Source organism: Saimiri boliviensis, chromosome 1 (genome assembly GCF_048565385.1).
Source record: "Saimiri boliviensis isolate mSaiBol1 chromosome 1, mSaiBol1.pri, whole genome shotgun sequence".
Lineage (NCBI taxonomy): Eukaryota > Metazoa > Chordata > Mammalia > Primates > Cebidae > Saimiri > Saimiri boliviensis.
The window spans coordinates 226,086,668-226,110,919 of record NC_133449.1 but is presented as its reverse complement, the minus strand read 5'-3'; the positions used below and the strand labels follow the sequence as shown (position 1 = coordinate 226,110,919).

The 24,252-nt window shown below is 35.2% G+C and overlaps 1 protein-coding gene across 6 annotated transcripts in view; it reads left to right on the top strand.

Moving 5' to 3' along the window:
* The window catches only part of XRCC4 (X-ray repair cross complementing 4), a 268,691-nt gene that overhangs the window by 25,894 nt on the left and 218,545 nt on the right, over positions 1–24,252 (top strand). For all 6 annotated transcript variants that reach the window (XM_003920785.4, XM_074384107.1, XM_074384100.1 and 3 more), the window contains 2 exons: positions 1,356–1,504; positions 7,904–8,079. In XM_003920785.4, the coding sequence (XP_003920834.1) occupies positions 1,366–1,504; positions 7,904–8,079 (315 nt within the window). In that variant the 5' untranslated portion in view covers positions 1,356–1,365. The remainder of the gene's footprint in view (positions 1–1,355; positions 1,505–7,903; positions 8,080–24,252) is intronic.

The window sequence follows — 24,252 nt, the reverse complement described above, 5'->3', positions numbered from 1 at the left end:
TATTGTATGAAGTAAAAATTTGGCTAACATGAAAACCATGGAAAATGTTTGCAGGAATGTGTAGTAATCAAAATTCTCATACACCAGTTGTAAACTGGTATAACACTTTTAGAAAAATATTTGCTGTGTAGTACCAAAACTGAACATATCCTTATCCTCTGATCCAGTGATTTTAGTCTTAGGTGTATACCCAACAGAAATGCATATATATTTGCCATAATGTTTCTGGCAGCACTGTTTGTAATAGTCAAAATCTGGAAGGTACCCAGATGCCTATCACTACTAGAATGAATAAATAACCTTTTTGATAATTACATAATAGAATACTATACTGCCCTGAAAATCATCTGTCACTGTAACACACAGTATGAATGAATCTCTCAAACCTAATGTTGAGCAAAAGAAGCCAGGCACAAAATAGAACATGCCTTATATTTATATTTACATAAAGTACAGAAATATTGAAAGCCATCATCTCTGTTAGAAGATAGGATAGTGGTTATTTGGAGATGCCAGTCACTAGAGAGGAGGGAGTGTGGGAGTGAATTTTGGGGCAATAATGTTCTGCTTCTTGATGTACGTACTGCTTACATGGATTTGTTCAAGTGTAAAATTCATTGAGTTGTACTTTTGTACTTTTGATATATATACTTTTCTGTTTATATATAATACTTCAATACAGAACTTAAAAAAGCAAAAACATTTATTGGCCTCAGACTGTGATAATTTGATGCAATTCATCTCTATTACAGGGTGCTGCTTTCTCAGTGGATGGGGGGTGTTTCAGTCACTGAACCTGGACATCTCTATCTTAGACAAGGCATGACTGGTTACTGCCAGCTGTTGGGTTCTGAGATTTTTTTTTTCCCCATTGAGTTATGCTTACTCAACTTTTTCATTCCACACAGTCTCTCCAGACAGAGACTAAGATACTTGGCCAATTTTATCCTTTCTAATTACTGTAATATTTCAGTGGTGAGATCACTTTCAGGTCATTCTCACAAGTTCTTGCAACCATTTCTTTTGTGGTAGAAAAAGAGGCTGTTGAATCTGGGGGAAAAGGAATGGTAAAGTTTACTCTTCATATTGTTGAGATGATAGTTTTTATCTCCATTACTTGGACAAATCATTTTCCATTTATGGACCTCTGTTTTTCTCATCTGTAAAAATTGTGAATTAATATTAAAGAAAACTATGATTTACTGAATTTAATGGTTGAATCTATTATGTGGTTTTTTGTTTTGCTTATTTTCTTATTTCCTTGGTATTTGTATAGCTGAGAGGCTAGTACAGAAAACATCATTATTTGAGTTACAGTTTATTTTAAAAATATTAATTTTATTATCCTGTTACAGGTATTAAGAAATGGAGAGAAAAATAAGCAGAATCCATCTTGCTTCTGAACCCAATATAAGTTATTATCTACAAGTATCTTGGGAGAAAACACTGGAGTCTGGTTTTGTTCTTATACTTACTGATGGTCATTCAGCATGGACTGGGACAGGTAATATTAAAAACAAAGTTTTTAAAAGTAAAATTTAAGTGTGCTATTCTTCAGTCCTTAGGGATAGTTTTCCAATAGACATTGGGTAAAACTGATATTAATTTTACTTGCTATTGCTGTCAAATACAGATTCGTAGTCTTTAATGCCACTTTCTGTAATTGATAGTAATGGACAAACAAGCATGTGTCCCAGAAAATTCTGGTTACCATTTGAATCTTAGTAACTTGGACTTGTTCAGAGTTTTTAAATGATCCCTTTATAGAAAATATAAGTAGTACCTTCTAAATATGTCTTTTCTTATGACCTCAGGAAGGACTCAGGGTCAGAGGTAGGAGATTGATTAGGTAAATGCCTTTGTGTTGCCTTGGGGCAATGGTGTAGTGGTGGGTATTTATTTATTTATCTGAATGAATATGTATTACATTTGTAAGAAAACAGGGCCAGAGCCTAAAATTTTGTAATGCAAGGTTCACACCCATATTTGGATCTTAGTTAAGATTTTAGGAAATACATTTTTTAAGTCTGGTCATAATATTTTTAAAATGCTGATGACTCTCAAATCATATATGGAACATGGTGGATATAAAGTAAAATATTTAGAATTATTTTTTCCTTGTATAGGAAATTTTAATACTCTTCTAAAGTACCTTATTGAAAAATTTAAAGAACTCTTTATAATTATGCAAAAGTCATTTCTAGAGTTATGTTATGAATAATATTTTCTGTAAGATAATTTTTTCATGTTAATTTACATACTATTTTTATCTTCTGTTAACTTTAGAAATATTTATCTCGAATTTGTTACCGTGATTATTATATCATCTTTAAAATTGCAATACATTGTAAAATTTCATTTCTTTCTTGAGCATTATGAGTTTTGTTATACAACAGTCAGATTGAATTTATACTTACAGAATTTAAAAAAATTGTTTTTTTTTGGGCAGGGTGCGGTGGCTCATGCCTGTAATCCCAGCACTTTGGGAGGCTAAGGTGGGTGGATCATGAGGTCAGGACCAGCCTGGCCAACATGGTGAAACCCGTCTCTACTAAACATACAAAAATTAGTTGTTTCATGGTGGCATGTGCCTGCAGTCCCAGCTACTCGGGAGGCTGAGGCAGGAGAATTGCTTGAATGGGACCTGGAAGGTGTAGGTTGCAGTGAGCCGACGTGACCCACTGTACTCCAGCCTGGGCTACAGAGCGGGACTCCGTCTCAAAAAAAAAACTTGGTCTTTTCTGACACAGAACAAGTAATGTTGGTATAGGGATTCCGGTAAAATGAAGAACTTTCAGGGTTAATCTTTGTGATAGTTATTATGATACCTGTTTAAGCTATACATTTCTCTCTCAGAGAAATCAGTTGTTGATTTGTTGTTGCAGTTCAGGAGTAGAATATTTGTTAGCTTTGTTTTATGTATTTCAGAGAGAGACTATCCAGAAGACAGTATTTCTTGTTTTAGGGTGAAGATGGTGTATAAGGCTAAAGACCAGGGTAATAGATTAATGCTGGTCATCTGGGAGAGAAGAGCAGTTCTAACAACAGAGCTCAGAAGCAAGTCCTAGGGGAGTGGTTGCTTGTATGTAAGAAATACTGTATTTATAACTTACATATTTCTAATTGGCAAATGGTATATTCTGTATAATAAGTTATTGTCAGACAGATGACCTTAAGGTGTTTCAGGAGCCTTAATTATCAAAGGATGAGACTGAATTCTAATCTAGTCCATAAGCCCTATTCACCAAGACAAAAAGCAATGATGATATGTTATTTGAAATACTTTATCATTAAGTATTGCGGGGGGCGGGGGAGGGCACTCCAATTAAATCTTATCCCTTCATTTAACCAGAAATTTAACCTTACCTTTATATATATTTCATTCACATCACACAAATTGTGCTGGCATCATTCTTAATATTATTAACATGAATTATTGTTTTGCTATACTATACAGATATATATTGAGGATAAGAGACACATTTGATTTGTCAACACTCTATGCAGTTGTCTATACCAGTACCTATGAAATACATTCTCAATGAATACTTTTTTGATTGAAAGAATGAAAGGATGCCTCAAATATATAGAAGTGGTCTGGGAAGAAAGAAAATAAATTGTTCATTTTAGAGTTAGCATGTTTTTAAATGAAAACTCCAGTTTTATATTTATTGTTGACATTTATCATAAATGAGGTATATTCTACCATTTATTTTTTAGCTGATGGAATTTAATGTGACAAAAATGTGATATTAAACCTATCTATTCCTTGGTGGATTGTTAACATTTCGGCTTCCTGTACCAAACCTGCAAATGGAAAATTTTATAGTGTACTATATGGTCATTTTATTTTCAAAAATATCTAATAATGTTTTAAATCTCTCACATGGTTTATGCCTTCATTCATTTCTATTTTCTTGTTTATGTATCAGGGATAAAATAGGAAATCAAGTAATATAACACTATGCCCATGTTTAGTTAAGGCTTATTCCATAAATGTGATCTGGTACTTTACATGTAGACAGTAACATCATTAAGGACATTGAAACAATTAAATAACTGAAACATGAAAATGGATTTCCTTTCTATACCTCATCCTGTTTTTTTGTTCAACATTTTGATTGCTGCAGCCTTCAGTTTGGACAATTTTTTTTCTCTTTTCATTTGAGTGAAATTAAAAGGATGTGAGCTTCCTTTTAATCTCCCCCACACTAGACTCACTGATTTCCATTAGCAATGTTTTATCTAATGAATGTTTTTGAGGTCCAATTATCTAATTATCATGTGGTCTATCATCACATCAATGTTACAGGGGTTATATCACAGGGTTAAGTCACAAAGTGGGTTAATGATAAATAACTGTGACTTTCAAAAGAATTCCTATTGGCAGTAGGAAACTTATATCACCCATCTGTGGAATAGTTTGAAGTTTATTAAAGAGTAAATTAAACTTTACTAATTGTTTTATTATCCACTCCACTTACAATTATCTTAAAAGTAAATATTTTTTAATCTATATGGAAATAGTGACAGAACACAGTGGAAAGAGAATTTTAGCAAATCAAACAGTGAAATGGGTTTATGATGCAATACTAACTAGAATCTTAATGGTATGATAAGACTGTATGCTTCTGAGCTTCAGCACAAGCTTAGGATGTGTGCAGGCTTTTAGTTAGTTACATATAAGTATCTGAAAGAAAAAAAATTTTCCTCATTTACATTTTCATCTATCTATAAACAGTATGAAAGTGATGCTTTTCAGCGTTGAAGTGATTTTCAGACTGACTCCTACCAGTCTGAGAATGGTTCCTTGTTTTTTGGTCATGTTGGCCTGCTCATGCTTTATGCCTTATTATGTGGTTCAGCTGCATTCTTGCTAAATTTTATTATTTCCATTGCCTTTATTCTTGGTAACTGAAGTTTTAGAGCATTGAATGCTTACAGCTGTACTTTTTCCAGATGTTCTTAGTACAGAATTCAAAACTGGCGACCAGGCTATTTTTCAGGATTGAAGCCCTATGTAGTCAGTTAGATTTCCACATTCACTTTTATAGGAAATTTTCAAGTACATTTTTTGAACAAATACCTGTTTTATATAGTTAATTTTCTTTCTTTTTTTTTTTTTTTTTTCAAAAATTAGATATTCCATAATAATCTGCATAGCATTCATTGGGGAAGGAAAATAAGATATCTAGGATGATAACTGATAAGGAAAATAGGATATCTAGGATGATAACTGACAAGATACCTAAATGATAAGGAAAGATACCTGATGATAAGGAAAATAGGATATCTAGGATGATAACTGACAAGATACCTAAATGATAAGGAAAGATACCTGATGATAAGGAAAATAGGATATCTAGGATGATAACTGACAAGATACCTAAAATGTTATCTAAGATATTAGTACTCGAATTTGAGTTCCATAGAGTGAATGAATGAATGAATGAATGATTACATATTTTCAGACATGTATCTTTGTTTCAGTGAAATTTAGAATACTTTCAACTAGATGTTTTTTAAGTATATGTTCTCTATTTTCTTTTGTGTTTTCTTTAGGTTTTTCTGTAGCTGCAGTAAAGATGGCATCTACAAATTTATTTCCTATTTCTCTGTGAAATAATTGTTCTTCCTACAGGCATTAGTGAGTTAAAGTTAGGTAGTTATTTTTTAACACAATCCAAACAGAAACTATGAATTTATTTCTTATATAGGAAGCATTTATCTTCTTAGTTTTGTTTCTTTAGGACAGGTATGAGGGCATTTGAAAGGTCAGTAGTTTTGATAGTGATCATCATATTAAATGTGCCCACTTCCAACAGAGAAAATGTAAAAGTGTTTTAAAAGCTGTTAAAATAATACATGAATATAAGCTCTTTTTATTCTTACCTCTTTTCAAAGGTTGTGTGAAGTATGATCATCATATTTTGTTATCAAAACCTGTTATCAAAAATCGATCATATAAAATATATTGGTACCTTTCAAGCCTCCCTTTTTCATTGACTGTCATGGATCTTCCAGACACTTGATAACATACAGACCAAGAGTCTGAAAATGTGCCTTCCTTTTTAGGGATTCTTTAATCAAGATTTTCTTATATTCTGTAATATTTTATATTAATGTTGTTTTTCAAAACATCAATAGAAATTATTTATCCAGTATTTCATATCTCTGCTTCACCTCAAACTAAAACAACAGCTTCACCAGTTACCTACTACCTGTCCCTAGACCATTACTTGATCTCTCTGAGCCTCAGCTCTCTCATTTGCAAAATGAAAATAATATCTGTCTTTCAGTGTTATGAGGAATTTAAATCGATGAGTGTAATGCTTAAGTATGAAATTAAACAACCATAATGGGACTTTTATTATTGCTGTGATAGCCTAAATTAACACAGGAAACCACCCAACCACACACACATTCCAACAAAAACAAGATTGAATCTCGTAGTTTTAAAAACAAACCAATATGCAGACCAGTTGGCACTTTTGAGTGTAACAAAGGGAAATCCTCAGATGCCATGTTTGAAGAGGTATTTTAAAACCAGAGTAGTTGATGGAAATTAAAGCTTAACTGTAGATTCATGAACTATCTGAACTAGATATACATGTAGATGACAGTGAGTATAATGTTTGAGTGAGGTGGAATGTTGAGGCTTCAGACCTCTTAAGGGAATTGGAGTTGAGCTCTCAGTATAAAGAACGGAACCAGGAAAATACATGCTGTTAATAAAATCATCTTTAAAAATACTACTACTCTCTGGCCTGGGGATGCAGCATACAAATAGAACAATCCCTGAGGAGTATAATTGAATAAAAGTCTCAAGAAAAATCAGAACCCCAAACCTGAATTATGTGTGGATGCAAGGTTTAAAATGGAACACTTTGCCTCAAGTGTAAAAATCAAGGTGAGAAATAAACTTTCAAAACTAGTCCAGAATGGATGAAACTTTTAATGACCCCCAGAAAGGCAAACCAGCAACCCTCTTTTAAGACCGCTTCTTCTCAGAGCACTTGCCACTTGGGCTAAAGGTGAGCCATACTCAAATATTACAAAGCATGAAAGGAAAACAAGTAGAACAAGAATTTTTCCACAGATAGAAGAAACAGAATTTATACCCCAGGAACCACACATAAATACAGAAATGAAAGAGATCTTAAAATACATTTATTTAAATATTTAAAAGAAGGGTGGGGTAAGAACAAGATATAATGAAAAAGGAACCAAGATAATATCTAGAATTGAAAATACAATTTTTGAAATGAAAAACTAAATGATGGATAAAACATCAGCTTTAAAGATACCTAGATAAGAGAGTTGGAAGCCAGATCACTATTATAGTATGTGTTGCAGAGGAGATGCTCAGTACATTTTTGTTTCCTTCCCTTTCTTTCCTTATCATTTCCTTTCATCCATAGTTTCTATAGTTGGCATATGACGTGAGAATAATGACCTCCACTTTTGCTTTTGATTTAGTCTACCCATAAAAGTGAGAAATAGACTATAGACTATTGAATCTTTGAGGCAAGGAAGAAAAATGTTATCAAATATTGAGCTTATTATTCATTATAGGAAATTATCTGGCTTTGACTTAAGAGCAGGTACACAGAGTGGGAGTTTCTGTAATAATTTACAAGGCGTTTCATCTGAGAATAGAGAAAGAATGTCAAGGCCTTAATGCTTTTCACATGAGATGTGAATCTAAATGCATTTGTCAAAAATTGCTTGTTCAGCAAAAAGGAATAATTTGAGTTCAAAATTTGTAGTGTACAGATTGATTTTACTTTTTGTTTAAATTTCTGTTACATGTGATAAATTAGTACTAACAGGTAAACTAGTATTTTCTTATGTGTAGTCATTTACTTTACATTTCAAAAACTTTTGTTAATATTTTCCATAGTTTCTGAATCAGAGATTTCTGAAGAAGCTGATGACATGGCAATGGACAAAGGGAAATATGTTGGTGAACTGAGAAAAGCATTGGTTTCAGGAGCAGGACCAGCTGATGTATACAAGTATGATTTTTCCAAAGAAACTTGTCATTTCTTCTTTGAGAAAAACCTGAAAGATGTTTCAGTAAGTAAAACTTTCCAAAATGTTACACAGTAAAATGTTAGAGCATTCTTCGAGGAATTATATTTAATATTTAAGTAACTATCATTTTATTCCCAGAACACTTCAGAAACCAAAGCTTCAAAAGTACTTGGTTTCTGAATTGGAAGAATGCTTCAAAGCTAAAATCATTAAATACTTCATATTAATGAATAAAAATAAAATTATTGGAAATGTACTTAGTTTTTAATGCTCTGATATTTTAATATTTAAAGTATTATAGAGTTAATTATACAAAACAGTAATCTTGAAAAAGATGGGATTAGAAGTTTTAGGCCATTGTGACAAGGTCTTATTGAAAAAAAGTTTTGGGAAATACTGGAAGAAAATAATCTTTAAATGTTGAATAATTGTGACTTACTTCCTACTTTATTAGAGTGTGTTTGAAATTTAAAAATGGCCGGGCGCGGTGGCTCAAGCCTGTAATCCCAGCACTTTGGGAGGCCAAGGCGGGTGGATCACGAGGTCGAGAGTTCGAGACCATCCTGGTCGACATGGTGAAACCCCATCTCTACTAAAAATACAAAAAATCAGCTGGGCATGGTGGCGTGTGCCTGTAATCCCAGCTACTCAGGAGGCTGAGGCAGGAGAATTACCTGAACCCAGGAGGCGGAGGTTGCGGTGAGCCGAGATCGCGCCATTGCACTCCAGCCTGGGTAAGGAGCGAAACTCCGTCTCAAAAAAAAAAAAAAAAAAGAAATTAAAAAATATATAGTAAGGATTAAGGATGCTTTATTTGTATAGTCCGATTTAAAAATATTAAAATAGAAATAACTTACAGCCTAAGCTTTCCAAAGCTTTGCTTTGCAGTCAAGAGTATCTGCTATTTATTCTGCTCAGTTCCTGCACCAACTCAGATCAAGGCAGGTGGTTTATTTATTAAAGTCTTGTACTAATTATTTGTATATTTTACCTAAGTTGATTAGATACTGAATTTTTTTTTTAAACAGCGGTTTATCAGTCATATCTGACATTTCTGAAGGAGAAGGAAGGAAATATTTGCTACATTAAGTTAACAGATAGCTATTGAGAATTTGTTTTAGAGCTCGAGTTTAGGAAATTCTTTTAAAGCATTTCCCACTCATGAAATAATTTGCATGTAACAACTAGCATTATTTTATGCAGCCATTTTCTAGTTTTTATCTATTTTATACATACTGATACAGAATAAATTCCAAATTAGTGAAGTACATTTTGGAAGGCTGAAAGACTTTTGATATTTTTGACACGGTAAAAGATGGGGCTTGGTACAGTTGGCATGTGTATTAATCTGTTCTCAACTGCTAATAAAGACATCCGGAGGCTGGGTAATTTATAAAGGAAAGAAATTAATAATTGACTCACAGTTCCACATGACTGGGAAGGCCATGGTGCAAATGAAAGAGGAGCAAAGTTATGTCTTACATGGTGGCAAGTAAGAGCGCATGTGCGAGGGAACTCCTCTTTGTAAAATCATTAGCTCTCATGAGACTGACTTACTATTATGAGAACAACACAGGAAAGACCCACCCTCATGATTCAGTTACCTCCCACTGGGTCCCTCTCATAACACTTGAGAATTATGAGAGCTACAATTCAAGATGAGATTTGGGTGGAGAGACAGCCAAACCATATCATTCTGCTCCAGCCCCTCCCAAATCTCAGGTCCTCACATTTCAAAACCAATCATTCCTTCACAGCAGTTCTCCAGAGTTTTAACTCATTTCACCATTAACTCAGAGATCTACAGTCCAAAGTCTCATTTGAGACAAGGCAAGACCCTTCTACCTTTGAGCTTGTAATATCAAAAGGAAGTTAGTTATTTACCAGATACAATGGGAGTACAGGCATTAGTTAAATATACCCATTACAATTGGAAGAAATTGGCCAAAGAGGCTTTAGGCCTTATGCAAGTACAAAATCCAATAGGGCAGTCATGAAACCTTAAAGTTCCAAAGTGATTCCTTTGATTCCATATTTCACATCCAGGTGATGCTGAAACAAGGAGTGGGCTCTCACAACCTTGAACAGATCCACCCCTATGGCTTTGCAGGGTATAGCTCACCTCCTGGCTGCTTTCATGGGCTGGCATTGAGTGCCTGTGGCTTTTCCAGGGCATGGTGCAAGCTGTGGGTGAATCTAACATTCTGGGGTCTGCAGGACAGTGGCCTTCTTCTCACAGCTTCACTAGGCAGTGCCCCAGTGGGGACTCTGTGTAGAGGCTCTAACCTGACATTTCCCATCTGTACTGTCCTAGCAGAGGATTTTCATGAGGGCCCTGTCCCTGCAGCAAACTTCTGCCTGGACATCCAGGCATTTCCATATATCTTCTGAAATCTAGGCGGATGTTCCTAAACCTCAGTTCTTGACTTCTGTGTAACTGTAGGCTGAACACCACATGGAAGCTGCCAAGATTTGGGACTTGTACCCTGTGAAGCATGGCCTGATCTGTACCTTTGCCCTTTTTAGCCACAGCTGGAGCTAAGGCACTGTTGGAGCTTGGTGCGTGCTTGGAGGAGGGCATGAAGTTCCTAGGCTGCACACAGCATGAGGAGCCTGGACCTGGCCCAGGAAACTATTTTTTCCTCCTAGGCCTCTGGAGCCTATAATGGGAGGGACTGCTGTGAACATCTCTGACATGCCCTGGAGACATTTTCCCCATTGTCTTGGTGATTAACATTTGGCTCTTCATTACTTATGCAAATTTATGCAGTAGAGTTGAATTTTTCCCTAGAAAATAGATTTTTCTTTTCTATTGCATTGTTAGGCTGCAAATTTTCTAAACTTTTATGCTCTGCTTCCTCTTAAATGCTTTGCTGCTTAGCAGTTCCTTTTGCCAGCTACCCTAAATCATTTCTCTTAAGCTGAAAGTTCCACAGATCTCTGGGGAAGGGGCAAAATGCTGCCAGTCTCTTTGCACAGCAAGAATGACCTTTACTCTAGTTCTCATCAAGTTCCTCATCTCCATCTGAGACGACCTCAGCCTGTACTTTGTTGTTCCAAGCCATTCAGCAAGTCTAGGAAATGCCAGACTTTTTCACATCTTCCTATCTTCTAAGCCTTCCAAGTCTCTAGGAAGTTCCAAACTTTCCCACATTTTCTTGTCTTCTTTTGAGCCCTCCAAACTGTTCCAGCTTCTGCCTGTTACCCAGTTCCAAAGTCGCTTTCATATTTTGGGGCACCCTTTCAGTAGCACTCCAGTCTATCAGTACCAGTTTGTTGTATTAGTCTGTTCTCATGTTGCAAATAAAGACATACATGAGGTTAAGTAATTTATAAAGGAAGAAGGTTTAATTGATTCACATTTCCACATGGCTGGGGAGGCCTCACAATCATGACAGAAAGAGAAGGAGGAACAAAGTTACATCTTACTCGGTGGCAGGCAAGAGAGCATGTGCAGGGAAATTCCCCTTTATAAAACCATTAGATCTCATGAGACTTACTCACTATCGTGAGAACAGCACGGGAAAGACCCACCCCCATGATTCAATCCCTCCCACTTTGTTTCTCTTATAACATGTGGGAATTATGGGAGCTACAATTCAAGATGAGATTTGGGTAGAGACACAGCCAAACCGTATTAGCCTGAATGGAGTACTTGCCATGGCTGGCAACACATCTGGTTTTGCTGCTTCTGTGAAGAAGGAACTTTAATTCCTCTTGATTCGTGTCTTTTTACAATTGATTTGGCATATATCGGCATGAAAAACTGATAATAATCCTGACAGATTTTTCCTTACCACCCTGAAAGTAAACAACTGTATCAGAGCCTGCATCTTGAACTACAGGTACTACCTTTTCAACAAGTATTCGCGAGAAATGCAAACAGCCTAAAAGATTACCAGCAATGCAAAACGTGTGCTGGTTCTCTACAGAATGTCTTAAAGCACTACATTGCAGTCTAAATAGCTGTCTCCTTATTTATTCGTTTATTTATTTGTTTATGAGAAAGAAATGGCTATTTTCAGAACAGTTTGACAAGGAGGAGTTTATTCATGGCTTGGCTTACTTGAGAGATATTTTGGATATTTAAATGAGGTAAAACTTTCAGTGCTGTCATCAGACTTACGGATGGATCCAGCTGAGAGATCACCAGTTCATTTGGCCAACATGTCATGGGAATCTTCCAGTATTCAGGATGTGCTTCTGCAAACTGATTTCAGAGTGACAATCTCTTGTAAATCTGTCTGCTGGCAAAAAAAATCTTCCGACAATTGGAAACATGGCAGATAGAATACTTTTTTAAAGCTAATTCTGCTCAGACGACCTAAAAATTGAGAAGGAGTTTGCAATTCTTTTCTTGATGACACAGACATCTGATTGTTGCCAAAAATGACCTCCTAAACTTAGAAGAAAGAAAAGGAATGAACATAGATTCAACTCAAAAAGTGAATTCTATTGTTTCTTCATGTAAGATTGCTTCTCTGTGACAAAGAGTACTTTATGAGTTCTAAGTACACTTGCTCCCAGATGCACACCTCTGAGAGTCAGGGTTTTTACGCATTTATTCATCAGTTCAACAATTTTTTTTTTTTTTTTTTTGAAGACAGAGTTTCACTCTTGTTGTACAGGCTGGAGTGCAATGGCGCAATCTTGGCTCACTGCAACCTCCGCCTCCTGGGTTCAAGTGATTCTTCTGCCTCAGCCTCCTGAGTAGATGGGATTGCAGGCATGCGCCACCATGCGAGGCAAAATTTGTAGTTTTGGTAGAGACGGGGTTTCTCCATGTTGATCAGGCTAGTCTCGAACTCCCAACCTCAGGTGATCTACCCGCCTCAGCCTCTCAAAGTGCTTGGATTACAGGCATGAGCCAACACACCTGGCCCAGTTCAAGAAATTTTCTGTCTAGTTGTGTGTTCACTGTACAATTCGAACATTTTGAATATCTAACTTACGTAAGAATTGTTTGAAATTTACATAATAACAAATTTTCTTTTTTTCTTATGAGAATTAACTACTATTTCAGTATTCAGAAATACCTGATACTTTGAAAATACTATCTTATGTTTTGTCTGAGTGAAAGAATTGCCAATTTTTTTTTTTTTTTTTGAGATGGAGTCTTAACTCTGTCTCCCAGGCTGGAGTACAATGGTGCAATCTGAGCTCACTACAACCTTCACCTCTCAAGTTCAAATGATTCTCCTGTCTCAGCCTCCTGAATATCTGGTATTACAGGTGCATGCCACCATGCCTGGCTAATTTTTGTATTTTTATTAGAGGTGGGATTTTGCTATGTTGGCCAGGCTGGTCTCAAACTCCTGACCTCAAGTGATTTGCCCACCTCTGCCTCCCAAAATACTGAGATTACAGGTGTGAGCCACCATGCCCGGCCAGAATGACCAACTTCTAGTGCAGTGAAATATTTTAAACTTGTAACTTGTTTGTCAGTGTTTATACTCATGTTTTGGGAGGAGTGGGTCTACGATTTTCATGTAATTGCTTTTGAGCTCATCCTTCCAAAACTTCTCTTAGGTTTTAATTTGCTTTCCTTTATAGATAACATAGATCCTTTTATTTTAGCTTTACTCTCACTTGAATAAATGTTAGATGACCAGCTACACACTAACTCCTTTTCTCCATAGAGTGTGAATCCATATGATTCTTCCTGCCTTAGTTCTCTTCATTTGACAGTAGATTGTTCTGGTTGAAAGCATACTGTAGTGCCAGCATTTGGAACTCCTCAACTCTTTAGCGCAAGGACTCTCACTCACCCAAGAGATCATTTGTGTGCTTTAGGTCACTGTTTTCTGTCTACCTTTAACAGTTTATCCTGATTTTGCCATACAGACTTTGTCATGCTAACAGTGCATCTTAATGAATAATGCGTTCATCTTCTTTTTTTGCTTTCATATCTCACTCTTGTTTCTTTAGAAAAAAATTTCATTTATGACAAAGAAGAACAATTATTTTTGATAAGAAAAACCTTGGACTAATCATTTAACTTTAATTTCCTTATGATTCTGTTTTTTCATTTGTAAAATTTTAAAGTGATTTCTTAGATTAATTCCAGATCAGCTAACATATTGTAGCGCTACACACACATATATATATATATATATATATATACACACACACACACACACATGCGTATGTATGTATGTATATGTAAACTTTTGGCTTTAAAGATATGTGTTTTTTAAAAATTTTATTTTATTTATGTTCTGGGATACATGTGCAGGACGTGCAGGTTTGTTACATAGGTAAACGTGTGCCATGGTGGTTTGCTGCACTTATCAACCCCTCACCTAGGTAGTAAGCCCAGCTTGCAGTAGCTGTTTTTCCAGATGCTCTTCCCCTGCCTGCCCCTGCTGACAGGCCCTAGTGTGCGTTGTTCCTCTCCCTGTGTCCATGTGTTCTCATTGTTTCCCAGTGAAGGAAGCCACGATGTTTGAAGAAAAAGTGAACATGATTTAATACGTGTGTGTGTGTGTGTGTGTGTGTGTGTGTATACATCTCCACATGTGCACACACACACACATATGTATATAGTGAATATCTAAAACCCTAGAATTTGCTTTAAGTCTGTAGTACAATTAATGCAAAGTCTACTTCTCTTTCTTTACCCTCATTTCCCCTGCTACTTAAATAGCATAGAGGTTTGTTTTTCTGTGATATAACAATCCAGATAGGCAATCCTGGGCTAATATGATGGCTTTATGATATTGGAGACCCAGGCTTCTTTGATCATTTTGCCTTTTTTTTTTTTTTTTTTTTTTAATTAAGACAGCATCTCACTTTTTTGCCTAGTCTGGTATGCAGTAGTGTGATCATAGCCCACTGTCACCTCTGACACTTACACTGAAAGAGAACCTCCTACCTCAGTCTCACAAAGCACCGCACTGAGATTATAGGCATGAGCTAGTGTGCCCAAATGTCTACTTTGTAATTTTTAACAGGTATTTTTTATTTCATAAAAACAGGTAGTTTTTATTCCAAGATGAATTCTCTAGTTTTACAATTATGTTAACCCTTCAGGCACCAGAACCTAGTTAAAGAGACAGGAAATAGTATGTGCTTTTTCTTTAAGACGATCACTCCCAAATTTGATACATTCCTTTTCTTACGTCCCACTGGCCAGAATGTAGTCACATGGCTTCATCTAGCTGCAAGGGAATCTGTGAAATGTGATCTTCAGCTGTGTCCTGTGCACCAAAGTTTTCATTACTGTGTAAAAACTGGAAGATGGATATTGAGGGTCAACTAGCAATCTATGAATTTAACAGTCAGGGAAAATTGAAACATCATTCAGGCTTTGCTTTTTTTGTTGCAAGGGTATTTCTTTAGTATTTCATTACAATAAGGGTTTCAGTCATATTTCAATTTAAGAAATGTTACAACATAAAGTAAGGTATATCCTACAATGTACCTTACTATATTTTATAACTTTTATTACTTTTTAGTGGAAAATCCATTCTAAGTTCTGACAGCCTTCCCACATTATTTAACTGACATTTCTCAGACATATGAAAATGAAGTGAAACCAGTTAGCCAAAAAAAATCCAAAGTTCTTTTTAAAAACAGCAGTCCAAAATCCTGTATTATTGCCATGTATTCCTGTGGTTTAAGGGACTCTGAATTTAAAGAGCCATTTCCAGATGAAATATCAGAATTGTAGCATTTATTGTGTATTCTGCCAAAGATTTTGTCAAAAATAGTAATGATTTTCAGGTTTGTGGGAATATGGGTTGCAGATGTGTTGTTGGAATGCTCAAAAAGGAAATCGTAGTATTCTTTATTTTAATGATAAAAGTATTTTTGTAAATGTGCCGTTTTGATATTAAACAGCATATAATTTTGTTATCTTTTTGGAATGTGGGAACTAAGTAATGTAAATGGTGAAGAAATCCCATTAAAAGTATACATTTTCTAACTAAAGCATACATTACATTTTAGAATTACTTTGAAAACAAAAAGTATCAGTGTTTAGTTATATTATTTTTTGTTTGAGGACCCATATTCTTTTTTGCTTCATATTTTTCTGCTTTTATTTAAAATGTTTTCTTTGATATTTAAAAGTCATTATATGTTAATTTTTTTTTTGTTGTTCAGTAAAGAAACAATTAGCATAAGAACAGAGCAGAAGTAGGCATGGCATGCTAGCTCATATCTGTAATCCCAGCACTTTGGAAAGCCAATGTGGGAGGATCACTTGAGGCCAGGAGTTTGAGACCAGCCTGGAAAGTGTAGTGGGACCCTTGTCTCTGCAAAAAAGGAAAAAGTAAATCAGCTGGGCATGTTGGGACATGCCTGTAGTCCCAGCTACTTGGAAGGTTGAGGTGGGAGATTCACTTGAGCTGAGGAGTTTGAGGCCGCAGTGAGCTAAGCTAAGATTGTGCTAATGCACTCTAGCCTGTCCAGCCTGGGTGACAGTGAGAGAATGAAACCTTGTCTAAAAAAACAAACAAACAAACAAAAAAAACAGAATTAGAAAGTAGCATGTAAAAACTATGTTGTAAAAGGACATTTCATATTAATAATATTCGTATTTGCTTATTTTAAGCTAATCTACTTCAGCATGCAATCTCATACATCATCAAGTACACTTGGCAATGTCACTGTTTATACATGAGACAATAGATGCTGAAAGTATAAGTTGCTAAGGAAAACAGAGGTAGTAAGCTAGCCAGAGTAGAATTCAGATCTATGTTTTATGAATGCCAAATCAGTTTTTTAAAAAATTTGTTTAGGGATAATTTACAAACAATCAAATGTACCTATGGTGAGTATACAGTTTTTAATACTCAGGAACACACTTTCAACCCTGTTTGCAGTCAACCCCCAACTACCAATTTTCTTCTCCCAACCCTACCTATTCTCAAGGCCCCAGGCACCCATTGAACTACATTCTATCATTATAGGTTAGCTTTACATGTTTTAGAATTTCATATGAATGGAACTATGCAGTGTGTACACTTGCTCATAACTTTATTTGCAAAGTATAACATTTTTGAGATGTCTCATTATGTGTTGTATATCAGTATTTCATTCCTTTCATTGCTGAGTAGTATTCCATTGTACAGTTATACCACATTTACTTTTTGATGAATATCTAGTGATTTCAAGTTGTGGGCTAATGTGAATAAAACAGCTATATACATTCATGTCTAAATCATTTTGTGGATATGTTTTAATTTTTTTTTTTTTCTTTTTTTTTGAGACGGAGTTTCACTCTTGTTACCCAGGCTGGAGTGCAATGGTGCGATCTCGGCTCACTGCAACCTCCACCTCCTGGGTTCAGGCAATTCTCCTGCCTCAGCCTCCTAAGTAGCTGGGATTACAGGCACAAGCCACCATGCCCAGCTAATTTTTTGTATTTTCAGTAGAGACAGGGTTTCACCATGTTGACCAGGATGGTCTCGATACCTTGACCTCGTGATCCACCCACCTCGGCCTCCCAAACTGCTGGGATTACAGGCATGAGCCACCATGCCCAGCCGTATGTTTTAATTTTTAACAGCTTTATTATGATACAATTAACTTATGTACATATAGAAAGTATACAACTGGATAAATTTTAAAATGTGTGCATACCCATGAAACTGTCATGATAATCAAGATGATAAATCCTCAATCTGCCCCAATTTTTTTGTACCCATTTAATTCCTGTCTCCTTCTCTACTGGCTCTTCACTCAGTCCCCAGAAAATCACTGATTACATTTCTGTCATTAGAGATGGGTTTACATTTTCCATACATTTAACCATACAGTATGTACTTCTTTTTTTGGTCTGGTTTCTTTTATTCACCATAATTGTTTTGCAATTCCTCCATGTTGTAGTAGGATTTAATAATTTATTCTTTTTTTTCCTGCTTAGTGATGTCCCATTTTATGGGTGTAACCCAATTTGTTCACGCATTCACCAGTTGGTGGACATTTGGGTTGCTTCCAGTTTTGAACTATAATAAAGCTGCTATGAACATTTAAATCTTTGTATGGACATATGTTTTATTTGAATAATACGTAGGAGAAGAATAGTTGCGTTATATGGTAGGCATATATTTAACTTCTTAAGAAACTACCCAACAGTTTTCCCTAGGGTTTGCACTGTTTTACATACTCATCATCAGTATGTGAGTTACAGTTTCTCCATATCCTTGTCAATACTTGGTATCGTCAGAGTTTTCATTTTAGATATTCTAGTGTGTGTGTGTGACCATATCTTATATTTTAAATTAGCATTTTCATAATGTCTAATGATATCATTTGCTATCTATATATCTTTAGTGATGTGTTTGTCTAAATCTTTTACATTTGTTTTTATTGGGTTGCTTATTGTCTTACTGAGTTTTGAAGAAATCTTCAGTATACTCTGGGCAAAGATTCCTTAACAGATACACAATTTGCAAATACTTTGTTCAAGTTTGTGGGAGAAGCAGTTAATTTCTTAATTTTTAGGAACTTAATTTTTTTCTTTTATTAATCATGCTTTGAGATCACTTCTAATATATTTTGCCTACCTTGTTACAGACTTATGCTTTCATGTGTGAGCTCTGTAGTTTTAGATTTTAATTTAGAGTCTGTTAATTTTTGTATATAGCTTAAGGTATGGGTTGAAGTTCATTTTTTATATGAATATTTAGCTGAATTTTTCTTGCACTTGTTGAAAATCAATTGACCATGTATGTATAGGTCTATATTTGGACTCTATACTGCCCTATCTGTGCCAGCCATAATTTGTCTTGATTACTTACATAGGCTAATAATAGATCATGAAATCAGGTGAAATCATGTAGTATAAGTTCTTCAGCTTTGTTAATTGTTGAATTTGCTTTAGATATTCTATCGTTTCCAATATTTTTATGAGGTACAGAATCAGTTTCTCAATTTTTCCAAACAAGTCTGCTGGGATCTTAATTATGCATTGGATCTACAGAATTGACATCTTAACCGTATTGAGCCTTCTGACCCATAAACATAATATATGCATTTATTTAGGTCATTGTTTCTTACCCAGGGGAGATTTTGCTCATCTAGTGTCATCTGGCAATGTCTGAAGACATTTTTGATTGTCATGGCCAGCAGCTCCTAGGGGAAGAGGGCAGGGATGTTGCTAAGTATTCTATAAAGTGCAGAGGTTCCTTCCACACCAAAAATTATCTGATCCAAAATGTCAGTAGTGTTGAATTTAGAAATATTGATTGAGATCTCATCAATTACTGAGCAGCTGTTTGTTGTTTTCAAAGTATAGGTCTTACACATTTTATATCATGTTTATCACTTTGAAGCAGAAAATAAGGTCACTGAATTAAAACCTCCTTTTTTTTTCTGATATACAACTTAGGATCTAAATTTCATTCCAAGTGCTACTATAACTTCATTCTTCACATTTTGGTATGTTGTGTTTTCATTTTCATTTAGTTTAAAGTATTTCCTAATTTCCTTTTCATTTTAGTCTTCACTTTTGAATCAGTAGTTTGTAATTTTGTTTTCAATTTTGTTTGATCTTCCAGATATCTTGCCATTACTGGTTTTTAATTTTTGGTCCATTGTTGTTAAACAACTTTATGTGATTTTAATCCCTTTAAATTTATTGCAACTTGTATTATGGCACTGAATGTAACCTTTATTAAATGTTTTGTATGCATTTGAAAGAAATACTTATTTGCTATTTTTGGGTGTATTGTTCTATAAATATCAATTAGATGAGATTGGTTGATAGTGCTGTTTTCTATATTCTTATTTTCTGTCTACTTCTTTTACCAGTGACTGAGAATGTATTAAAATCAAGAACTGTAACTCTGTATTTGTCTTACTTCTCCTTCAAGTAATATCAGAGATTAATTCGTTTAACTTCTCCTTCAAGTAATATCAAAGATTAATTCATGTATTTGAATCTTTGTTAATTAGGTAAAGCATTAAGCTTTGTTATGCCCTCTTGATGAGTTGACTTGTTTTTCACTATAATATGACCCTCTAATTCTATTGATGTTATTTATCCTAAAAATCTACTTTATACATATTCTTAGTACTCTTCCAGTTTTCTTTTGATTGAAGTCTGCATGAAATATTTTTCATCCTTTTTCTTTTAATAATTTTTCTCTTTATGTAGATTAGATTTCTTTTAGGAAGTATATAGTTGGGCCTTGTTTTTTTAACCCAGTCTATCAATCTGTGTTTTCCATTGGGATGTTTAGGCCATTTACGTTTTATGTAATTATTGACAATTACATAAAAAATGGTGGTTTAAAAATCTACTATCTCTGTTTGTTCCATCTTTATTTACTTGTTTCTCTCTGTTTTCTTCTGGGTAAAGTATTTTTTATCATTCTACTTTATCGTTTTTGTTATCTTGTTATCTATAACTCATCTTTATGCTATTTTTATGTTTGCTTTATGGTTTAGAGCATACATCTTTACCTTATCTCAGTCTACTTTGAAGTGATATACCACTTCACAGTGTCATACTTTGTGGTAGATCTTATGGTGTCATACTTTCATTTCTCCTTTTAAGCTGATGCTATTGTGGTCATACATTTTCCTTCTACATGTGTTATACACTTCACACTTATTGTTACATTAGCATTGTTTTTACTTTAGGCAGTTAACTTACTTTTTTAACTTTTCATTTTAAAATAATTTTAGACTCACAAAAAGTTTCAACAGTAATACACAGAGGTCCTGTGTACCGTTCACTTAGCTTTCCTGATGATAAAAATATATAACTGTAGAACATTATTGAAAGTAGGAAATTGACTTTGGTACAATATTATTAACTAAACTACAGACTTTATACAGATTTTTCAGTTTTTATGTGCACTGCTTTTATTGTTCTTGTTATTTTGGCATGTAGTTATATGAATTTTGTTCCACTTAGGGATTCATGTAACTACCACCACAGTCAGGCTACAGAACTGGTCTATTACCTCAAAGAAACATCTTTATTCCCTTGTGTTACCCACTACATATTCACACTATCTATCCAATACAACTCCCAGTAGCCACTATAATTTTGTCATTTTGAGAATATTAGTGGAATTGTACAATATGTAACCTTTTGAGATTGGCTTTTTTTTCACTGATCGTAATACTTTTGAGATCCACCAAATTGTTGAATGTATCAGTAGATCATTTTGTTTATGGTTGAGTAGTCTGTCCTTACTTCCTGCAATGCCATAGGGACAGGGACACCACACTTTGTTTATTCATTTATTCACTGAAGAAAACATTTAGGTTGTTTCCACATTTTTGGCTATTAAAAAGTGGTTTTGGACATTCATTTACAGGTTTCTGTGTGAGCATAAATTTTCATTTATTTAGTACAGGGGTTGCCAAACAACAGCCTGTGGGTTGGCTGCCCATTTTGATAAAGTTTTACTGGAATAGAAGCATGCTTTTTAAATTTTTAATATATTGTCTGTGTGTACTTTTGTTCTACAATGGCAAAGTTGAATAGTTCCAACAGAGTCCTCTATGGTGTGTAATGACTGAAATATTTACCTTTGGCCCTTTTGGAAACAGTTTGCTGACCCCTGCTGTAGGATAAATATGTAGGATTTTGAATGCAGGGTTGTATGGTAAGTATGTGTTTAACTTTATGAGAAAGTGCTACATTGTCGTCCCCAAGGGGTGTGCCATTTTACATTCTTACCGGAAATACCTGAGATCTACATTCTTATCAGTATTTGGTATTGTCAGAATTTTTGCCTTTAGTCAGTCTAATAGGTGTATTGTAGTGTCTTATTGTGGACATTGTTAATGGACATTTCTTTAATGACCAAGATGCTGAAATCTTTTCATGTGTTTATTTCCCGTCTCTGTATCCTATTTGGTGAAGTGTTTGTTCAAATCTTTTACCCCTTTTTGATTGTATTTTTGTTGTTGTATGTGTAATTTGAAACTATATTCTTTTAGTCTCTTGCTGGTTTGGTCATTTGATTAACACGGTCTTATGTAGAGCAAAACCTTTTATTTTTGATGAAGTTCAATTTGTTGATTATTTTTCTTTTATGGTTTTGCTTTTGGTGTCATGTTTAAGGACTCTTCACCTAACCCTATGTCATACAAATTTTCAACTATAACTTCTCTTAAAAGTTTTGTAGTTCTGTATTTTACATTTATTTCTATGATCTATTTTGAATTCATTTTTATATAAAGTATGAGGTTCAGGGTGAGGTTCACTTTCTTAGCTATGAACGGCCAATTGTTCTAACACCATTACTTGAAAAGAGTCTCCCCTCTCTATTGAATTGCTTTTGCATCTTTGTTAAAAATCAGTGGCTGGACTTGAGTGGGTCTATTTTTGTATTTTCTAAGCTGTCTCATGGATTTACATGTCTGTCCCTCCATCAACACCACATTGTCTTAATTACTGCAGCTACATCTGAGCCTTAAAAATGAGTTAGGAATCTTCCAACTTTATTCTTTTTATAAAGACTGTCTCAGAGAGCTTCAAGGCCCAGGCAGAGACTTGCTACAGGGATTGAGCTGCCACAGATGCCCCACAAGGTCAATGCCCATGGGAACTGTGGAGTGTGAGCTGCTGCTGACAGCCCCATTTTCCACTATGGCAGTGCCTAGTAGAGCCCTGGGAAGAAGGCCACCTGGATACTCCAGAATCAAGAGCCACTAGTATTCAATACCAGTCTAGCAAAGCTTAGAGGCATAGGTTTTAAATGTGTGAGAGTGGTAATGTGGGCTGTGCCAGCAAAGCCATGAGGGCAGGAATGTCTAAGTCTTAAAGACCCAACCCTTCCAGTGTACCGGTAAGGTTGAACATGGAACCAAATAAGATTGTTCTCCATCCTTATGATCTAATGTTGTATGCCTTGTTGGGCCTTAGACATTTTTGGCACTTGTTATTCCTTTCTTTTTTCCTATTTCTCTTTTTTGGAATAGAAATATTTGTCTTATGCCTGCATTGTGTTTTAGAGTGACAAAACCTACCTGTTTGATTTTACAGGGAAATTTGCTTCAGGATTAATTGTTCCTTGAGTGTCACCCATATCTGATTAAGATGAGACTCTAAACTTTAGACTGTTATGTTGATGCTGGAATGAGTTAAGACTTTGGGGCTACTGAGATGGAATGAATTTATTTTGTGTGGTATAAGGACATGAATTTTGAGGACTAGGGGTGGAATGCTATGGTCTGAATGTATCTCCCAAAATTTCTATGTGGAAAACTTAACCCTAATATGATATGGCTGTTTCCCAACCCAAATCTCATTTTGAATTGTAGTTCCCATAATTCCTACATGTTATGGGAGGGACCTGGTAAAAGATAATTGAATTAAGGGGGCAGTTTCCCCCATATTGTTCTCATGATTGTGAATAAGTCTCACAAGATCTGAATGCTTTTATAAGGGGATACTCCTTTCACTTGGTTCTCATTCTCTCTTGCCTGCTGCCATGTAAGATGTGCCTATAGCCTTCCACCATGATTGTGGGGCCTCCCCAGCTAGGTGGAACCGTGAGTCCATTAAACCTCTTTTTAAAAAAATAAATAAATAAATAAGTTATCCAGTCTTTGGTATGTCTTTATCAGAAGTGTGAAAACAGACTAATACAATCCCGAATGCAACAGTGTTGGGAATTGGGGCCTAATCCCGCATGTTCAGGTCTGGAGCAATTTATTCCTCCCTATAGATCCATATTTCCATGTAATACTATTTTCTTTCTGTTCGAAGGACTTCATTTAATATTTCTTACCATGCAGGTCTGCTTAGGATGAATTCTGTCAGCTCTTATGTTTCTTCTAAAGTTTGTACTTTGCCTTTCTCTTTAAAAGTTATTTTCACTGGGTTTAGAATTCTAGGTTGACTCATTTTTCCCTTTTTTTCAGGACTTTATAAAAGCTTTGCTCTGTCTTCTGGCTAGTATTTTGTTTGTTTTTTTGCTGAGAAGTCAGCTGTCATTCTTATCTTTCTTATGTAAGGCAGTATGCGTTTTTTTTTTTCCTTCTCAGCTGCTTTTAAGGGTTTTCTTTTTCTTTATTTCTTTATTATTATTATTATTTGAGATGGAGTCTCACTCTGTTGCCTCTGTTGCCCAGGTTGGAGTGTGGTGGTGCGATCTCGGCCCACTGCAACCTCTGCCTCACCGGTTCAAGTGATTCTCCTGCCTCAGACTCCCAAGTAGCTGGGATTACAGGCGCCTGCCACCACACTGGGCTAATTTTCATATTTTTAGTAGAGAGGGGGTTTCACTGTGTTGGCTAGGC